The sequence below is a fragment of the Hemibagrus wyckioides genome, linkage group LG21 (assembly GCF_019097595.1).
Source record: "Hemibagrus wyckioides isolate EC202008001 linkage group LG21, SWU_Hwy_1.0, whole genome shotgun sequence".
Classification (NCBI taxonomy): Eukaryota; Metazoa; Chordata; class Actinopteri; order Siluriformes; family Bagridae; genus Hemibagrus; species Hemibagrus wyckioides.
In genome coordinates, this window is record NC_080730.1 from 11,416,626 (window position 1) to 11,436,053 (window position 19,428).

General features: G+C 40.0%; 1 protein-coding gene across 6 annotated transcripts in view; it reads left to right on the plus strand.

The window, feature by feature from the left end:
- iqsec1b (IQ motif and Sec7 domain ArfGEF 1b) overlaps positions 1-19,428 on the plus strand; it is a 193,301-nt gene that overhangs the window by 98,019 nt on the left and 75,854 nt on the right. The window contains exon 1 of one of the 6 annotated variants that reach the window (XM_058373383.1): positions 17,238-17,372. The exons of the other annotated variants lie outside the window; for them this stretch is intronic. Within the exon in view, the coding sequence (XP_058229366.1) occupies positions 17,350-17,372 (23 nt within the window). The 5' untranslated portion in view covers positions 17,238-17,349. Of the gene's footprint in view, positions 1-17,237; positions 17,373-19,428 lie in introns of those variants that run through there. 6 annotated transcript variants of the gene reach the window in all.

The following is a 19,428-nucleotide window of genomic DNA, read 5'->3' on the forward strand; positions in this document are numbered from 1 at the left end:
GCTGAATTGAATAGAAAAGCTCAGCATTGTGTGTGTGTATGTTGAAAGAATTGGGTAATTGAAGTAAATCAGGTCAGTGTAAAAATTCAAACAAACTTGCAGCATCATTTGCTAAAAAAAAAAAAAAGTAGCAAGCAAAATGTTTTATTATAGTCTTTTAAAAGGCCTGGACTTGCTTTTGAGTTGGTATTGATTCTCATACCATTCTTATATAGCTTTTATGGATTTAGAAAATACATTTCTTTTGCCCTCAGAACAAATAGCATCATGAGTGTGTTGTCTTGGGTAATTCATATTACAGTAAACTTTTTTAAAGTAAAAAAAACCTCATCATTTTAATAGAGCAATCTCAGGGCAATGTGACTCTCACGCTGCTAATTATACTTATTTCATTTCTCATTTTCAGCACCCTGTATGCGAGTTTAATGAGGGGTTTCGAAAGTTTTGCAATAAAATGTTATTCAGTCAGAGAATTGTTTAAAGGCTGCAGGAAACCTGACTTCCATTTCACAAATCCAAAAGTTACTACAATTGAGCACTAGGTAATTGGTGCAATTTGGTTATCTAGCAAATGAAGTCAGTCAATTTGGATAATTTCTTTTATCCTTGTTATCCTTTTATTTCTTGAAACTGCCTCAGTCATCTCAGCATATGTGCACAAGGAGGCAGTTTAGACTGATATGGGAGACACCTAAAAACTACACTTTTATGCTATTTCTGCTCAAGCAGTGCTCACAATAAATATTCATAAAACTTTTCTGGAGGATAAGTTAATTCACTAAAGCAGAAAGATTGTAGGACAGGAAAGATATACCCGGTAGCCTTTATTTTCATGCCAGTTTTATGTATGCAAACTTTGACCTTTACATTTACAGATCTTAGTCATTTAAGCTTCAGGTGATCAAAGTGGAGGATGATTAATAACTAGCAGTCACACCGTTCATCTTAGTGTTGTTTGATGTATATCATGAAAAGCTGATGTTAGCTAGCTACATTTTCAAAATCAGAACAAAACAGAGACAACACACTGGACATGTCTGTGTTGTCTGGCTACAAAAAAGAGTGCTAATGGTTAAGATGATGTGATCTACTTTAGTAGAGCCTGTTTTTAATAAAGATTAAAGTGGGTAAAAAGTAAAGTAAAAGCCTAAATTTCCCTAGTTTTGTTCCAAAGTACAGTGTGGAAAAATATGAACTGTTACATTACATCCTGTTTTTTTCCCCCTAGTCATTCTAAATTTGGAACAATTGTGTGTTTTTCTTCTGATCTAGACTTTATTACTGACTCCTAATGAGCGAGATAAATGTTTCTGATGGTTTTAAATTGGATAGTCCTTCAAATTTATTTTTCAGTTTTACAACAAAACAGTAAAGTTTATTTTATGGACCCACTCTAACCAGGAATAATAAATAGAGATGGCTGACTTTTAAGATCTTGTTAATGGTTATTGAGAATTAAGCAGAATAGAAAACATTAATGCACCTTAGCCCATTTTATTACCTATTTTTAAACTTCTATACATCACACCCAGTGCCCCCATGAAATAATCATTCTCATCTGTGTGTCTTCTCTCTACTACAAACCCACTGACTTGTGCTAGAGAGTCTTACAGTCTTCACTGTGTGAACGATAGTGTTCAGAGTCTCTCTGCACGTTTACGTCATCTCGTGTAAGTGTGGGATATCCTGGCAGTGTGGTGCTTGAGCTCGTGGAGGAAAAATATTCTAGTAAAAATACCTGTTGCTGCAGTTAGCCAGCTTTTAATGTTGTGTGTACTGTGTTCCACAGAGACATTTATCTACATCTAATAAAAAATCTGCCCATAAAATCCGAACACACTGAGAATTTAAGTCACTTTATAAAATTCTGATTGATTTTTTTAACAGTGAAATGCATAAAAAAAAACATAAATACAAAAATAAACATTTAGCGTAAAATGATACCTCTTTCAGTTCAAGACAAAACTCAGTCACTGATGATAAAGTCTGATCAGCTTTGTTGTTCTTTATAGAGACCGTAAGTGATCAGTGGAAAACAGTCTAATATCAAGTACCATTGGCATACAGTGTGTTTTGTTGGTATATGAATGTAATTTTTTTTCCCCAAAATGGCAAGAATTTGAACCAGTGTGAGTCTCCACTGTACTGCTATCACACTCCATAAACAAGATCACTTTATCTGATTAAACTTGTCAGGAAACCTCTAAAATAATTCTGTGACATTAAATGCCTTCATTTGTCTTTTTTGCTGTTTTCAGTTTGTTTTGTTTGAATGACTGAAGAATATCATCTTACACCTGAGCAGGCTTGGTGGCCTTCAGCTTTCAGCCACGCATGTGGAATTGGAAAAATTATTTTAAAGTTGGTGTGTCTCCTCTTATCACAGTGGCTCAGTGGTGCTTCCTCACTGCTCCAGGCTTCCCGGGTTGATCCCAGAGTAGAGTTACTGACTGTGAGGGGTTTTACTGTTCTGTCCATGTCTGTGTGGGTTTCCTCTGTGTTCTCTGGTTTCCTGGATTTCCTGGATTTGAACTGTTGAATCTTGAATCTTGAATCTTGAATCCTCCTTATCCATGGGTGGATTGGCTAATCTGGATGCTTTTGTGTGTGTGTGTCTGTGTGTGTGTGAGTGAGAGTGTGTGTTTGTGTGAAAGTGTGGGGGTGAGAATGAGTGACGTGGGGGGGTGAGCGAGTGAGTGACTGTGTGTGTGTGTGTGTGTGGTCAGTCCTCTGTAATGAGGTAGCAACCTGTCTAGAGTGTATTCACACTGATTACGACCCTGACCAGATTACATCAATGAATGAAGACGAACAAATGATGTTTCTTATCTTAATTAAAGAAATGTGTTGTGTTATGTTAGCATGTAAGCTATATACACTATATTGCCAAAAGTATTCGCTCACCTGCCTTGACTCGCATATGAACTTAAGTGACATCCCATTCCTAATCCATAGGGTTCAATATGACGTCGGTCCACCCTTTGCAGCTATAACAGCTTCAACTCTTCTGGGAAGGCTGTCCACAAGGTTTAGGAGTGTGTGTATGGGAATTTTTGACCATTCTTCCAGAAGCGCATTTGTGAGGTCACACACTGATGTTGGACGAGAAGGCCTGGCTCTCAGTCTCCGCTCTAATTCATCCCAAAGGTGTTCTATCGGGTTGAGGTCAGGACTCTGTGCAGGCCAGTCAAGTTCCTCCACACCAGACTCTGTCATCCATGTCTTTATGGACCTTGCTTTGTGCACTGGTGCACAGTCATGTTGGAAGAGGAAGGGGCCAGCTCCAAACTGTTCCCACAAAGTTGGGAGCATGGAATTGTCCAAAATGTCTTGGTATGCTGAAGTTCCTTTCACTGGAACTAAGGGGCCAAGCCCAGCTCCTGAAAAACAACCCCACACCATAATCCCCCCTCCACCAAACTTTACACTTGGCACAATGCAGTCAGACAAGTACCGTTCTCCTGGCAACCGCCAAACCCAGACTCGTCCATCAGATTGCCAGATGGAGAAGCGCGATTGGTCACTCCAGAGAACGCGTCTCCACTGCTCTAGAGTCCAGTGGCGGCGTGCTTTACACCACTGCATCCGACGCTTTGCATTGCACTTGGTGATGTATGGCTTGGATGCAGCTGCTCGGCCATGGAATCCCATTCCATGAAGCTCTCTGCGCACTGTTCCTGAGCTAATCTGAAGGCCACATGAAGTTTGGAGGTCTGTAGCGATTGACTCTGCAGAAAGTTGGTGACCTCTTCGCACTATGCGCCTCAGCATCCGCTGACCCCGCTCCGTCAGTTTACGTGGCCTACCACTTCGTGGCTGAGTTGCTGTCGTTCCCAAACACTTCCACGTTCTTATAATACAGCTGACAGTTGACTGTGGAATATTTAGGAGCGAGGAAATTTCACGACTGGATTTGTTGCACAGGTGGCATCCTATCACAGTTCCACGCTGGAATTCACTGAGCTCCTGAGAGCGACCCATTCTTTCACAAATGTTTGTAAAAACAGTCTGCATGCCTAGGTGCTTGATTTTATACACCTGTGGCCATGGAAGTGATTGGAACACCTGATTCTGATTATTTGGATGGGTGAGCGAATACTTTTGGCAATATAGTGTAGCTTACATGCTAATCATATACTTGAAAATCTGTGTAATAAAGAGGAGTAAAATGAAGTGATACGCAGATCTGCAGCTGTGAAAATGAAAGCCAAGTTTTATCCTCAGTACTGTCCTGAAACAAAGACATCCAGATACTGTTTAAAAATATACCTTAACAAAGGTGATTATCCAACAGCAGGAGTGTGTACTAACAACTGGGTGATTATTCCGTCTCAGTCCTGCTCTAGTCTATAAAGCATTCTCAATAAGAACATGAACTGAGTAAATAAGATTAGATTTTGTGATAGATCTAGAATAGAATAGACCTAGTCAACATATAAAAAAAAACAAACACTGGCCTTATTGTTTAATCCAGTTCCCCAGAGTAGGTGCAGAAAGGTCATGCTGGAAAAAAGGTGGAAAGAGCCAGGACCTTGTGGAAACGGGTGAGATACAGTTGCTCAGAACAACCTTTTCCATCAAAGAGAACTAGGAATTAGTTCCTTCAAAGATCTTTTCACAGGTCAGGAAGGAGGACGTGCCAAACACAGCATCCAGTAAAAGAGGCAGCTGGAGGAGCAGGGAATGTTGCAATGGCATTAAAATCATAACCAACCATACAGTGCAGCATATGAGATTCTGACACCAACACTCGCCAGCTTCACCATTTTTTTTCTTTCTGCTAGAGGAAAGAGGCAGTGTGTATGAAAGTAAGTCAGGCAACTCAATAACTGTGTGTGTGTGTGTGTACGTACACGTGTCATTCCTTCTGTCTTTCCCTCTCAGACACATTCTAGCCAAACCTCTGTTTCCAAGGAGACACGGGTATAGCAGAATGACCGCTGTGTTCAGTACAGTGTGCAGATTCTCCGATAAAGGCTCTGCCTCTCTCTCTCTCTCTCTTTCTCTCTCTCTTCTGTCTCTCTCTCTCTCTCTCTACCTCGGCTGTTATTAAACAGGCATGTCCAGCATATGTCTCCTCTGCTTATTAATTAGCCTCATTAGAGTACAAAAATGAAAATAACTTGATAATGATGTCTGCAATATTGTTCATTTTGTTGTGGTGTAAATACATGGTCATTTTGGGTTTTATGAAATTAGTAGCATTTGGGCTTTCCCATTTGTGGTCACAGCTGTTCAGTGAGTTTAAATGTTGTTTTTTGTTTTAGTTTTTTTCTTGCCGTCATTCCCGCCTTGTTTGTTTTGAACCAGACGATGTTTCACTTCAGCTGTGAAAATCGGAGGTCTGTGTCACATACCCAACATCTGATTCCTGAATTTTAGAAATGAAGTCTACTGGCTAACAGCGCAGTGTTCAAGATATTCAGAGCATGTACACAGATACTCAGATCTTTTTCAGTTGTCTATGTCTGCACAGTCAGGGCAAACAAACATTTCACTCATGTTCCCCAGTGTCTCCAGTGTTCTCCAGTGCCCCAAGCACCTAGGAAGAACATTCAGCATCAGATTATGTAAGCACTAGTGCACTGCTCAGTCAATAAAATAGTTCACTTTTTTTTAAAAAAAGTGTCAAAGCCCCAACATTACAACTAGAACCTGTAATTAAACTAATAGCATGAGGTGGGTAATAACATAATACATATTTATGACTGAATTCAGAGCATCACTGCCTTAAAAAAATGTTTAGAGTACACATCAAGAAGTCATTTGGGATTTGCAGATGTTTAGCAGGTTAAAATATTCGACCAGATACTTTGTGGAGGAATATTTGATCTGAACCAGATCTCCAGTTTACGATATAAGGGCAGCAGGGTGGTGTAGGTGGCAATGTTGCCATTTCATAGCTCCAGTTCCTCCACTTTGAACCTGAACCTGACACTTTGTATGGAGTTTCTGGGCATGTTCTCTGTATGAAGTTCTTCTGGGTTGTTTGCATTCGTCCTCCCACATCACTAGATTAGAAATGGCAGTGTGTTAGTGAGTCTGCATGATGCCCTGTGATGTACTGGCATCCCATCTACAGCAGGTTCCCTCCTCACATCCAGTTTTCCCAGTATAGACCACGGATCTGTCGAGACCCTGATCAGGTAATGCTACCAAAAGGGTGTTCAATCTTATCCTCAAAGGGCCGGTGAGGGTGCAGTCTTTCATTCCAGTCAAGAAAAAGCCACACCCGATTTCACCTGTTTAATCACTTCTTCTTGTCCTTCAGTAGACTTTGGTGTGGCTTCTGCTTGTTTGGAATGAAACCTGCACTCATACGGCCCGAAAAGGACACTACTAAGAGCTTCTCTACTCTGGAGAAAAGCACAAAAAAATGGCATCTTAATCTATAAAACTAATACCAGTACAGGACTTTTCGTTTTTTTCCCCTCCAAAGAGACAATTGGATGGCTATTCTACCCAGGTTTTACAAGTGGGTTTATGTCTCTACTGTTTTCTGTTCATTACTTCAGGGAAACTCGTGTAGGCATCATCACATTACTGAAGTGCTTGTTATTCTTGTTAAAACACTGGACTCATGACAGGCACTGTTCGTTCAGCAATAACATATCTAGTAACGTTGTCCAATGTGCAGTTAAAGAATAGTGACACGATGTATTTGAGAATATATTACAGCACTAATGGGCCAGACATGAAAGTAACTGAGTGCTTATGTACTCGTCCATCAGAAAACGCCCATGCATACAGACAAGCTGCGTTGTGCTTGAAAAATGTGAAACTAAACAAATCAAATGAGAAAGAAAGTGTGGGAAAACATCTTTAATACGTACTATGGGTAATGAGTGGCCCACATAGGAACCTCTGTAGCAGCTTTAAGAATTAAAGCTGACCTTCTGCACTCAACAACTTGATATTCACTGAATCACTGCTTGTTGACTGAGACCTCTTTGAGAGTTTAGAGCCATCGCCCGCATGCACAACACAAAGGAACAAACAACACATAGACATACACAAGAGACTGAAGAGGATCGCTGCATGTTAGCAATCCTGGGGGTGACGATAGCAGGATGACATTTGTATTTGTAGATATTTTGATCAAATCTCTCAAGTTGTAGGGACAGTAGAGCAGCTATTAAGCCTTTATGTGAATGTCACAATGTGACTGGTTGAGTTAAGGAGCAGCTATTCAGCAGCTGTGTCCACATTTACATTTGTGGCCTTTGGCAGACGCCTTTATCCACTAACATTTTGTCTCATTTTTATACAACTGAGTAGTTTAGGGCTAAGGGCACAGCAGAGGAACCTTGGTGGTTCTGGTATTTGAACTTACCACCTTCTGATTAGTATTCCAACCTCTTATGCCAATATTGTCAATATTAAAGTGCCTCCATGAGCAAACTTCATCCCAACGATTTCCACTTTTGCTTAACATCAGTGTAATTCTCGTGTTTCTCGGTAAGGAAGAGACTGATGCTGTGTACAGTAACACTGTCAAATACATCACTACAGTGAGAAGTGCTTCCTCTTTACTTACATGGTCTCCAAATAGAAGGACAGCTTCACAGAACACATTCCAGCCTGCACGATGGACTCTCCACTGTACCGTTCAGCAGAATGTTGTCGTTTTCTAGCCTTCCCCTTTTCTTCATAGATGTCAGCCTTCTTGAAACAGTTCATCTGATTGTGTTTATTGATATGGTCCACAACTTTTCAGCAGTGATTTTGAGGTGTTGGCTGTGTGGGTGATGATGTGTGAAGAGATTGCCCCCTACTGGTTGAGAATGGACTAGGTTTGTGTTAAGCGTATAATTGGTTCTTCTTTTGACAGAAACACTATTGTACGGGTATTTGGTTTGATGAGATTTTGTCTGTATGCACTCTCGTAATGTCAGTTATAGGATTGGATGGAGCAGATAGCATATGCTTGACCTTTCTTAATGATATCACACAGACTTCATTGGCAGTGGCAGCTGAGTCGCATGTTGTTTCTGGAGTTACAGAGTTACTCAAGAATTAATTGTAATTTGTCATTCACATTTTAGAATTAAGCCAGATTTCACTGTTATAACAGCCAATGACTGATTTGATTTTTTACTTAATTACACTCTTAGTGTGGATTTCACCTTTAAAATTTCTATTTCTAATGGAGTTAAGTGGTGATACGAAAGTTAAACTTTATCCATCAGCTGAACTACAAGCAGTCCTCAGGGATAACCGCAGACGTGCCACAGTAGACATGATGGGCTACACTGCTTCAGGAGTTCAGTGCGATAAGATAGAACTACAGTCTTTTAGAGCACCTTAATCAGGGCTTTGTAGTCAATGCAAAACCTAATAGGTAATTAAATGTAAATGGAACAAACTACAGCATTGCTTTGAGATTAATAGCACTGCAGTGATCATCATTTGCTGCTGTTGTCTCAGAGAACACAGACCACAGAACTGTGACTGATTGCAGGGTTTCTCCAAGACGCAGTGCATGTAGTCAAGAGACTCTTCCACTGAGACTGTGTGCGCGTGTGTGGAAAGGACCACTCCAGCACAAGTGAGTGTGTGTGTGTTTGTGTGTGTGTTTGTGTTTGTGTGAAGATGATTTGGAGAGACTCCAAAGAGGTATGTTGCTTGAGTGGATGCTTAGTTCAGCATACTATCTGCAGGGAGATGTAGAAAAGGATGGAGGACATTCTGGCACACTTTAGGAATGTCTTTGCACGTACACCATTCAGCCATAACATTAAAACCACTGAGAGGTGAAATGAATAACATTGATTATCTCATTACATCGGCATCTGTCAAGGGGTGGGATATATTAGGCAGTTAGGGAACAGTTAGGTCTCAAAGTTGTTGTGTTGGAAGCAGGAAAAATGGGTGTAGGGATTTGCACATTTGGTTCTTTGACAAGCATCAAATTGTAATGGTTAGATGACTGGGTCAGAACATCTACAAAACAGCAGGTCTTTCGGGGTGTTAGTCATTGCAGTTGTTAGTACATTTCAAAAGTAAGCAAAGAATGGAGAACTGGTGAACCAGTGACAGGGTCATATGTACCCAAGTTTCATCAATGCATGTGGAGTGTGAAGGCTAGACTGTGCGATCTGATATAATCGTCGAGCTACTTTCACAAATTGCAGAAAAAGTTAATGCTGGTTATGTCAGAACACACAGTGCATTGCAGCTTGCTGTATATAGAGCTGCCAAGCCTCAGACCAGTCAAAGTGTCCATGCCGACCCCTGACTACTGCCAAAACAGCCTACAATGGGTATGTGAGCATTAGTTTTGGAGCACTGAGCAAAGGGGGCCTGTTTTCTTTAGCATCATGTGGGTGGCTGAGTGCATGCGCATCACTTACCTGGGGAAGAGATGGAACCAGGATGCACTATGAGGCAAAAAAGCAAGACAGCTGAGGCAGTGTGATGCTCTGGACAGTGTTCTGCTGGGAAGCATAGGGTCCTGGCATTCATGTGGATGTTACTTGGACACATGAATCCAGTCTGATTCAGTCTGATCGAGCACCTGTGGGATGTGCTGAACAAACAAGTCTAATCCATGGAGGCCCATTTCACAACTTATAGGACTGCTGCTAATGTCTTGGTGCCAGATACCACAGCACACCTTCAGAGGTCTTGTGGACTCCATGCCTCGGCAGGTCAGAGCTGTTTTGGTGGCACAAGGGAGACCTTTGCAACAGGCAGTTTTAATATAATAGCTGATCAGTGTCACCACTCTAGTCTCATCTTCCCAGATAGTGAAGAAGTGGTGGTCGATTCGAGCCTGAACCAGATCAGAGAGCTGCTTCTGTCTGCTGCCATTCTCAGTGCTACAGCTCAGACTCTGTAGAAAGAAAGTGCTCATGCATGTGTATGCACTTTTGTGTGTCTCTGTGTGTGTGAGACAAATATCACCAAGCCATTTGTCAAAACTGCCAGGCTTGAAAGCATGCTGGCTTCTGATGAGTGGCTCCAGCTGCGACAAACTTGGAGATTCTCCCTCTCAGAGTCTGGCATGGAATAGAAAGACCCCTCAGCATGGAAATAGTGCTGACACATGGTAAGTGCTGTGTGCACATGTCTGTCTGTGTCTGGGATGTGTTAAACCTGAATGCAAAGTTACTTTATGACGGTTTCTGACAGCTTGTTTTGAGGTGTGATGGAGCGAGATCTACCTGCACATTGCTCCATCTGTCATTCCTGCATACACACTTATGAAATGCAGGAAGTCCTGACAACCCTATGGCTTCACACAGGTTCACTAATGAGAGGGTTTGCACAGTGGTATACAGCCTGTTGCTGAGTAGGTGATAGAGCCAAAAGTATGGATCATGATTTTTGAAAAATTCCCAGTGTTGCTCATAGTTTTTAATATCCTATTCTTTTCAGAGCAATGCAATTCACTTCACACTGATCATTTTATCTGTCATGTGGATTTAGGAGACCTGCAGCTGCTTTGTGTTACTGCATGGTAGATGAGCAATGATGAATAATTTAAGCTTGATGGATCTGTAGAGTCAAAATGGCATAATCACGGTGTCACTTTGTTGGTACATATCTGACAGTTAACACCTGATTTAAGAGACATAAATTTTTGTTGGCATAAGAATGTGCTACGTTCCTTAATGGTAATTGTTAGAATGTCAAGACAACTGACGAATTGATGAAGGGCCATCGCTCTCACAACACTTAATGCCATAAGCATACATCAATTTCAAAGCAGCTTTCAAACAGGATTAGAATATATTGACCAGTTGACAAATTTCTACCAGTGTCTCATTTATATCAGTATTCTTGACACTTCCAGCCACCTATGCACTAGAAATCCCTGCAGGAGAATGCCTTTACTGTATGACAAAGCCATAATGACCATAATCACCATCTCCAAACTCAAGAGGTTAAGGCTGTTGGTTATTGATCAGAAGGTCAGGGTTCAAGCCCCAGCACCACCAAGCTGCTACTGTTGGGGGCTTAATGAACTCTACTTCTGGGGCAGTTGTATCATAGTTACATATGCTCTCTTACCCCAACTTACCCCAAAACTGGGGTAAGAAAAATTCCAGTGTGCTGTAATGTGTGGCAAAAACAAAGGTGTCTTCCTCTTCTTCCTCTATTAATAAAGCCAAACACAATGAAAAACATACAGTCTTTATAGACAATCCAACACTGTCCTGAACAAAGTATAGCTAATGTTCATTCATTCATACTAGTATACTTTTAAGTTTTATTTAGTAAGCACTTGCTATGGCTAAAATACTGCCCCATTTCAGTTGGTGATTCACTTGATTTTGCTCAGGACCACAGCGTACAGAAATCTAGACTATGCAAATACCAAAATCTGGATAATTAAAAATACTTACCTGTATGGCTCACAAATAATTTAGTGAAAAATCCTCAGCCCTAGCCCGAATCTACTGGGAAATCACAGACCTAGCAACACTGCAGGCAGGTGAAGGGGCTGTGCACAGACTAGGGGTTGTACGAATACTAATTTTTATTTGCCTGTAATCTAAAAAATAGTCTGCTCAAGCAAATAACTGTTTCAGGGCAGCATTAGATTCAGTCTGTTTTATTTTGTGCAGCAAAATAAGATTGTGAAACTGAGAGTGCAACACAGCACAGCACTTATAGCTTAATGATGAGAGGATTGGGCTATCTACAACAACATCTGAGAGCTTTTCCCAACATACTCAATTCTGGACTCAGTAGCATCCGAAAATGAGTCTAGCTGAACCTCTTTGAGCTGCCACGCATCGCTGGTCTGACTAAACCAAAAGCATGACCAAGAAAGGGATTCTGTTAAAATTTACTTGGTTGTAACGGACAAAAAAATAACTGCAGGCAGAATTCCTCCAGGAATGGGATTAAAAAAAAGCGTCACACACACTCCTCTCAAAATCAAGTGTTAACGCTCCATTAAAGCATAAGAAGATAATTGACTTTACCCTGTATATTTCTGTGTACTGAAGTTAACTGTACATATTGTGTGAGATATTTTCGGAATTAAAACTATATTTAGCCTGGTTTCTTTACCATCTACCTGCATCTCCTTACCATCTGCTTCACTGCTTCCACCTTCTGAACATCACCACAGCAGTGGCTAGTGTATACATTACTCATGAAGCCTCTGCAACCTCTAATGCAGAAACATTTGAAATTACAGGGTGCATGCTGTGATTTTTGTTCCTCCATGTTGTGGTTAATGGGAGACAGGGGCAAGCAGTGGCCTCTCTTTGGCACCTACAATACAATTGTACAATTGCTATAATACAATGCTGCAAGGAACTATCTCTAGTTGAGCATAGACACACACACACACGCGCGCGCACACACACACTGTCAATTCATCTGCCAGTTCATGTGGGAAGCATGTCTTGTGCCAATGTTGAGTTGAAATTTGCATTTCTAATGTTTTCAGCCTAAGAGCTTTGTTAGAAAAGAGTGTCGATAGAGGCAAGTACGTCCTATATGAACTTAATTATGATATTCACATTTTATTATGTTCATAATAATTCCGTTCATAGATTTATACATTTTACCTGACATTTCTATATTTCAGTAAGGCTGCTTTGTGATATCAATTACTAAGAAATGTTTTGCAAAAAAAAAATTGAATTCAGTTCAATAATAATTACATCAGATTTTTTTCCCCTATTTAACTGGCAACATTACACTAATGGCTAATAAAGCTAAGACCTCTTTATTAATAAAAAAATATTAATATTAATCCAACAGGCATTCATGTATGTATAAACATTTCATGCACTAATCCTTTTTTTTTAATGCCTGTCCAAGTCTTTTTAATTCTCTCTCTCTCTCTCTCTCTCTCTCTCTCTCTTACTCACACACACACACAGAGCAGTGAGTTGCTGCATCACAGTGAAATGCCACCTGATGTTGTTTTGAGTATTGAGTATTTTTGAGAAATCGGAGGAAACTGTCGGTACACTGTTTGCAAACACTGTCAAAAGAAATTGCTTAGTGTTAACAATGCCAAAAAGCAATGATGGCATCTTCCTTTATCTAATCCTGAGATAACATCACAATTTACAGTTTACAAGCATATTTATATGTTTCAGGTAAAACGCTTGGCCATGTGGAGTTGGAGATATTTCAAACAGGATGGTGGGTGTTGTGTAATGGGTGATATCTAGAAAGTTCAGCATAGAAAGTAAATCTATCATATTACACTGACTCTTTTTCTGGACAAATGTAAGATACTTAGTCTTCGATTTAACAAAGGTTTTCTATTTTGTCGAGCTCCTTATAGTAAGAAAGCAAACTATGACTCCTGAGTTTATACATCTATGGTATACATATATTAGCTATAAAATAAGTCCAGCTGCCTGATATTGTCTAGGTGTTTTTTTTGTTTGTTTGTTTGTTTTTTTGGGGGGGCCACCAACATAGCTCAGAATTGTCCCGACATCCCACAAGATCTCTGAAGGAGTGCTGTAGAATCTGGCTGTGGTATCTGGTATGATGTAATAAGACTCCATGGGTCAGTCCTTTTTGTCCAGTACATCCCACACGTTTGATCAGATTGATTTGTTTAATTTGGAGAGGTCAAGTCAACACCTTTGTCATGTTCCTTAAATCATTCCTGAACAGTCTATTATGTCAGGACGCATGATCCTGCTGAAAGAGGCCACTGCCTTTAGGGAATACCATTGCCATGAGGTGTACTTTCTCTGCAACCATGTTTAGGTAGGTGTCAGAGTTACATCCGCATGAATGCAGGCCCCAAGGTTTCCCAGAGCATCACGCTGGCTCTGCCAGGCTGTTTAATTCCTATAGTGCATCCCTGCACCATCTCTTCCCCAGGAAAGCAACACGTACCTTTTCCTGACTGGCCAAATGATGTAAAAGAGAAAAAGTGATTCATCAGACCAAGCCAGCTTCTTCCATTGCTCCATGGTCCAGTTCTGATGCTCACTTATCCTCTGTATGCACTTTCGGTGGTGTATAGGGGTCAGCATGCAATGCACTGTGTGTTCTGACATCTTTCTATCATAGCCAGCAGCTTTTTCAGTAAAATGTGCTACAGTAGCTCTTTGGGATTGGAATTGGTGGAGGAGCACCCATGACCCCATCATTGCTTCACCAGATTTCTTGGACCATTTTTGGTATGTACTAACCACTGCATTCCAGGAGCACCTCACAGGTCCTGCCTACTTGTTTTGGAGATGCCTTGTCAAAGTCATTTAAATCCTTACACTTGCTCATTTTTCCTCCTTCCAAAACATCAGCTTCAAGAACTGACCGCTTACTTGCTGCTTAATATATCCCACCCTTTGACAGCTGCCAGCGTAACCAGATAATCAGTGTTATTCACTTCACCTGTCAGTGGTGTTAATGTTATGGCTGAATGGTGTGTGTGCAAAGACATTCCTAAAGTGTGCCAGAATGTATGTGCCAGAACATACAGTTGTGCTCAAGTTTGCATACCCTGAAAGATGTTAAACATTGAAATTTATTTGGAAAATATGACTGATAATGCAAAAGATTTTTTTTCTCATTTAAGGATAGTGGTCAGGTGAAGTCATTAATTATCTTATAGTTGTTTGACTCCTTTTTAAAACCTAATGATAACTGAAATCACCCAAACAACCCTGATCAAAAGTTTACATATCCTTGAATGTTTGGCCACATTATAAACACATACATTAACACACAGAGGTTTAAATGGCTATTAAAGGGATGTTTCCACACCTGTGACTCATAATTAGTGTCTGTTCATAAATAGTCATTGTGTTTCTCAACTCATGAGGTGATGCACTGACTTGGCTGGATACTGCACCATGGGGAAGACAAAAGAACTGCCAATTGACCTGCGTAATAAGGTAGTTGAACTTTATACAGTTGGAAAAGGATATAAAATGATATCTCAACACTTGAAAATGCCAGACTGTTCAAACTCTGATAAAGAGGGGGAAAATAAGAGGTTCTGTACTAAGCCACGGTCAGGTAGACCAAGAAAGATTTCACCCACTACTGCCAGAAGAATTGTTCGGGACGCAAAGAAAAAACCACAACCAACTTTGAGAGAAATACAGGCTGCTCTGGAAAAAAGTGTTGGTGTTTCGAGGGGCACAATAAGCAGGTACTTGAACACAAATGACCTGCATGGTCGAGTTGCCAGGAGAAAGCTGTTACTGTGACCATGCCACAAAAAGGTCTGCTTTCTGTATGCCAGACAGCACAGAGACATGTCTCATTTGGAGTGATGAGACCAAAATTGAACTTTATAGTCACAATCATAAACTCTATGTTTGGAGAGGAGTCAACAAGGCAGATAGTGAAAAGTACACCATCCCCACTGTAAAGCATGGTGGTGGATCTCTTATGTTTTGGGGCTGTGTGAGCTCCAGTGGCACAGGGAAGTTATGATGGCAAAATTGATGGCAAGATGAATACAGCATGTTATCAGAAAATACTGGCAGACAATTTGGCTGACAAACACTCTTGGATGTTCCAACATGACAATAATCCAAAGTACAAGGCCAAGTTGACCCTTCAATGGCTACAACAAAAAAAGGTTGAAGGCTCTGGAGTGTCCATCACAGTCTCCTGACTTCAATATCATTCATCTACTTTGGGGAGATCTCAAATGTGCAGTTTGTGCAAGACAACCAAAAAATTTACAGGAACTGGAGGCATTTTGCCAAGAAGAATGGGCAGCTATACCACATGAGAGAATTAAGGACCTCATGCATTGATGGAGCAATATTAAGAACTGACGGTATGCAAACTTTTGAACAGGGAATATTTCCTCATGTTCTTTATTGTCATGTTATGTTTGATGATTCTAGCATTCTGTTATGTCTTACATATGAACTTGAGTCCTATAAGAAATAAAATACATTTGTTTTGCCTTCTCACTCATGTTTTCTTTAAGAAATGGTACCCCTCTTGCAAATTCTCACAAGGTATGCAAACTTTTGAGCACAACTGTACCTTTTTGGAGTTTTCACCTTCACCTTAATTGAGTCACCTTCAATATGGTTCTTTGGTGTAAAGGTATATATGTCTAGTCAATTTTGGTTTCTCCTTGAGTAAAAGCTTTTACTGTACCTGCTACAGACTAAACATAACTGAAACTCCTCTGGTGCTGTACTTTAAAATACTTGAATAATAATAATAATAATAATAATAATAATAATAATAATAATAATAATAATAATAATAGTAGTAGTTGTAGTATTGTTATTTTGGATCATTTTGACTGAAATCTTTTTTGTTTTGTTTTCAGATTTGCTTGTCGTGATATCAACACTTCACTGCATTTAAAGCCATATTTTATCAAATATATATATATATATATATATATATATATATATATATATATAATTTTTTATTTTGTTTTACCCTTGATAAGGAACTTCCACTGAAAAAAAAATCTAGGTTGTCAAATAATTCTGGTACTAGCACAATTTCTGCATTCTCTATTTATTATTGAAATATTTGAAATAATTGAAATATTAATTTATATTAAATTGCATTGCATATATGACCAGTTTTCCTGTGAGACTGTAATAATATTCCAAATCCTTACATTTCTGTTTTTTTCTGAACATTAAATCTCCGAGTTCATTTCACCTGAGCAGTTTTTCCCAGCAGATAAATCTCTTAATGAATTGTGCTTATTCCTAGCAGATAAATCTCTTAATGAATTGTGCCTGTTCTGGAAAGCCTTATTACCGTGCACTTGCCAAAATCGCTCACTTGAGTCAAGCACCATCTGCCAGGCTCCCAAATATAATTATACTCTCTACCTGCCTGTCTATTTGCACAATACTTCATTAGCTCTTAATGGTTCATCACTTGGTAAGGTAGGAAAGGGAGGGACGTTCTGACGAAACAACACTTTCATGATACCGGGACCTGCTTTGCAAACAGCCTCTGTTGCTATGGTTACTAGCAGACCTGACAGGTCTCTGCATCCTTGGGCTATAATAAAGTTCAGAAGCTAATCCGTAAACAGTCATTTGAATGAAAGACCAGGGAGTCAATGGCGCCGAAAGCCTTATTATGAATATCAGAATGAATCAGAACATTGAAAATCTTTCCTGCCACATTTTATGCCAGGATTCTGTGACACCGCATAGAGACGCTCATCTGATTTCCTGTGTCATTTCGGATGCTGATGTTGTATTACACACCCACACAGAAACACGCTCATGAATCCCCGCCTCTCCATGGTTAAGCTTGAATGAGCTAGTCGAGCTTGTGAGTGTGCGAGGAAAGCTGTGTGAGTGTGTGCGCGCACACGCACATCTGTTTGTGTGTGTGTATGTGAGCAAGCAGCGTGCACTACACTCAGCCCCTGTGTTTTTCCACAAACGGCACAGCGTCGTCATGGCTAACAGACTCTACTACCTGTGAGTACTGTAGTTCTTTAAAGTAAAGTGAATGTCTTTTTAGTTTAAGGAAGTAATACAGATCGCATTAAATAATTCAACTTATTACATGTGATCTCAACAGTACTGTAGTGAGTGTTAACATGTAGAAATTCTGTTTGCTTTAACAGCGACTGATCCGTTACAGCTGTTGTTTTTATTTTCTGCAACGTACACACCATAGAGATTTAATCACACTTCATTGTCATGATTAGAGGACTCAAACTTATTCATTAAGTATGTTTTATTCCTCATTGTGTGTATTATGATATTCGTTTATTTCTCACCGAGTGTTGCTGTGCAGCTTAATTCAGAAGCGGTATGAGAGGAAGACGTGCCCTGCATGTCTTGAATGTTTACCTCGGCTGAGCTGAGCTGAGCTTCTCTGAGCTGCGTGCAGAGGGATAAGACTGGCCATTGACATGCCTCACACATTCAAACTGAAGACTTTGTGGACAGGCTTTTGCGTAGCACTGATGATGTCACACTTTCTATTTTTGGAATCCATATAAGCCTGTGTGGTTTGAAAGCCTCGCTGCTGACAGACTGCAGGAATGAGACTGATTCTGCTTCAGCTCCTTTTAGTTCTGACCCCATCACTTTACATAAGCTTATTACTCTGGAAGGAGGTGTTCACCTCCGTATTTAGTGTAGAGGAATGACCATAAGCTCTTTGGCTCATCTAGAAACTGCGCGGCGGTACACAGATTATGGTTTGCTATTAATTAAAAAGGTGTGAAATATGCAAATGTAGCGCACATTTTAAATCCAATAGATACCACATAAGAATAAATGTAGATATTAGAGCTATTCCTTTCTGTCAATATTTGATAGTTGTATCAATTCTGTTTAAAATTAATCATTAGAATACTTGCGTATAAGACCAACACCTTTGGTCCTATTCATTTTGCCAACAAATGATTAACATTCCCATTTCTTTTTATTTTACACATGCTGTGTGATAAAATAATTTATCATGTGTTAAGCCACAGCTGCCTCATACCCTTGTGTTAATGGTTCCTGAGCCCAGAGTGACTGCACGTCTCCAGCTCTTTTTCCAATGTAACTCAACCTGAGTTTTATCCTGGGGGAGGGCAGGATTGGGACTGCCTTGTACATCATGTGATCATCCCTCAAGGTCATTCTGATCACCTTTTATTCCTCCAAAGCAGCCCATGACTAATCACTCTCTCTCTCTCTCTCTCTCTCTCTCTCTCTCTCACGCTCTCTAACCAGTCTTTTTCTCTCTCAAACCCATGTTTTATCTCAGTATGGCACATGTGAATGCTGAGATCAGTGTTACATTAAGAAGATGTGATCAAGGGCCACTACCAGTGATGGTAATGTGAGTTAGCACCGAGTCACATGCACTAACAAGCAGGCCATCAGAGCACAATTCAGCTACAGCTGCAATTACACAGTGTTGTTCCTCCTTCGTTATGTTAGCCAGCAGCATTGCTGAACCCATTTCGTGTTAGTCACCACTGGTTGGTTGATAATGCATTAAATATAACTTCAGAATGAAAAGATGTCTGGAAAGCACACAGAGAGATTTATATTCAAATACGATATTTTTTATACGTACAAGTATCCATTACTTGTATCTGGGATCATAGAGGTGCTGCAGTCATGCATCTAAATGGCTTCCCTGATTTCCACAGTGGCAAATCATTTTGATGTCTGGCTGTCGAGGTGTCCTTGATCCTATCAAATAATTATAAATGAGTGGTGATTAAATATTTAAGGACTTGTTTTTAATATTTGATGCATTGAACACTTGCTTGGACTGCAATATCTGTGGATGAGATAAGATATGGTTGGCAAACACATTAAAGGATTTTTATCAGCCTAATTAATTAATAATTAGTTTTATATATTATAAAATGGATAGTTTTCCTTCTCATAGTGCCTTATTCACAGTATCTCAGCTGTGTTACTGTGATACTTGCATTTCTTGCATCTCTTCGATGTAATCGTGCTTAAAACGAAGCAATAACCCATGAGAGGGCATGTGCTGTAGTGATTTTATCATAGGTAA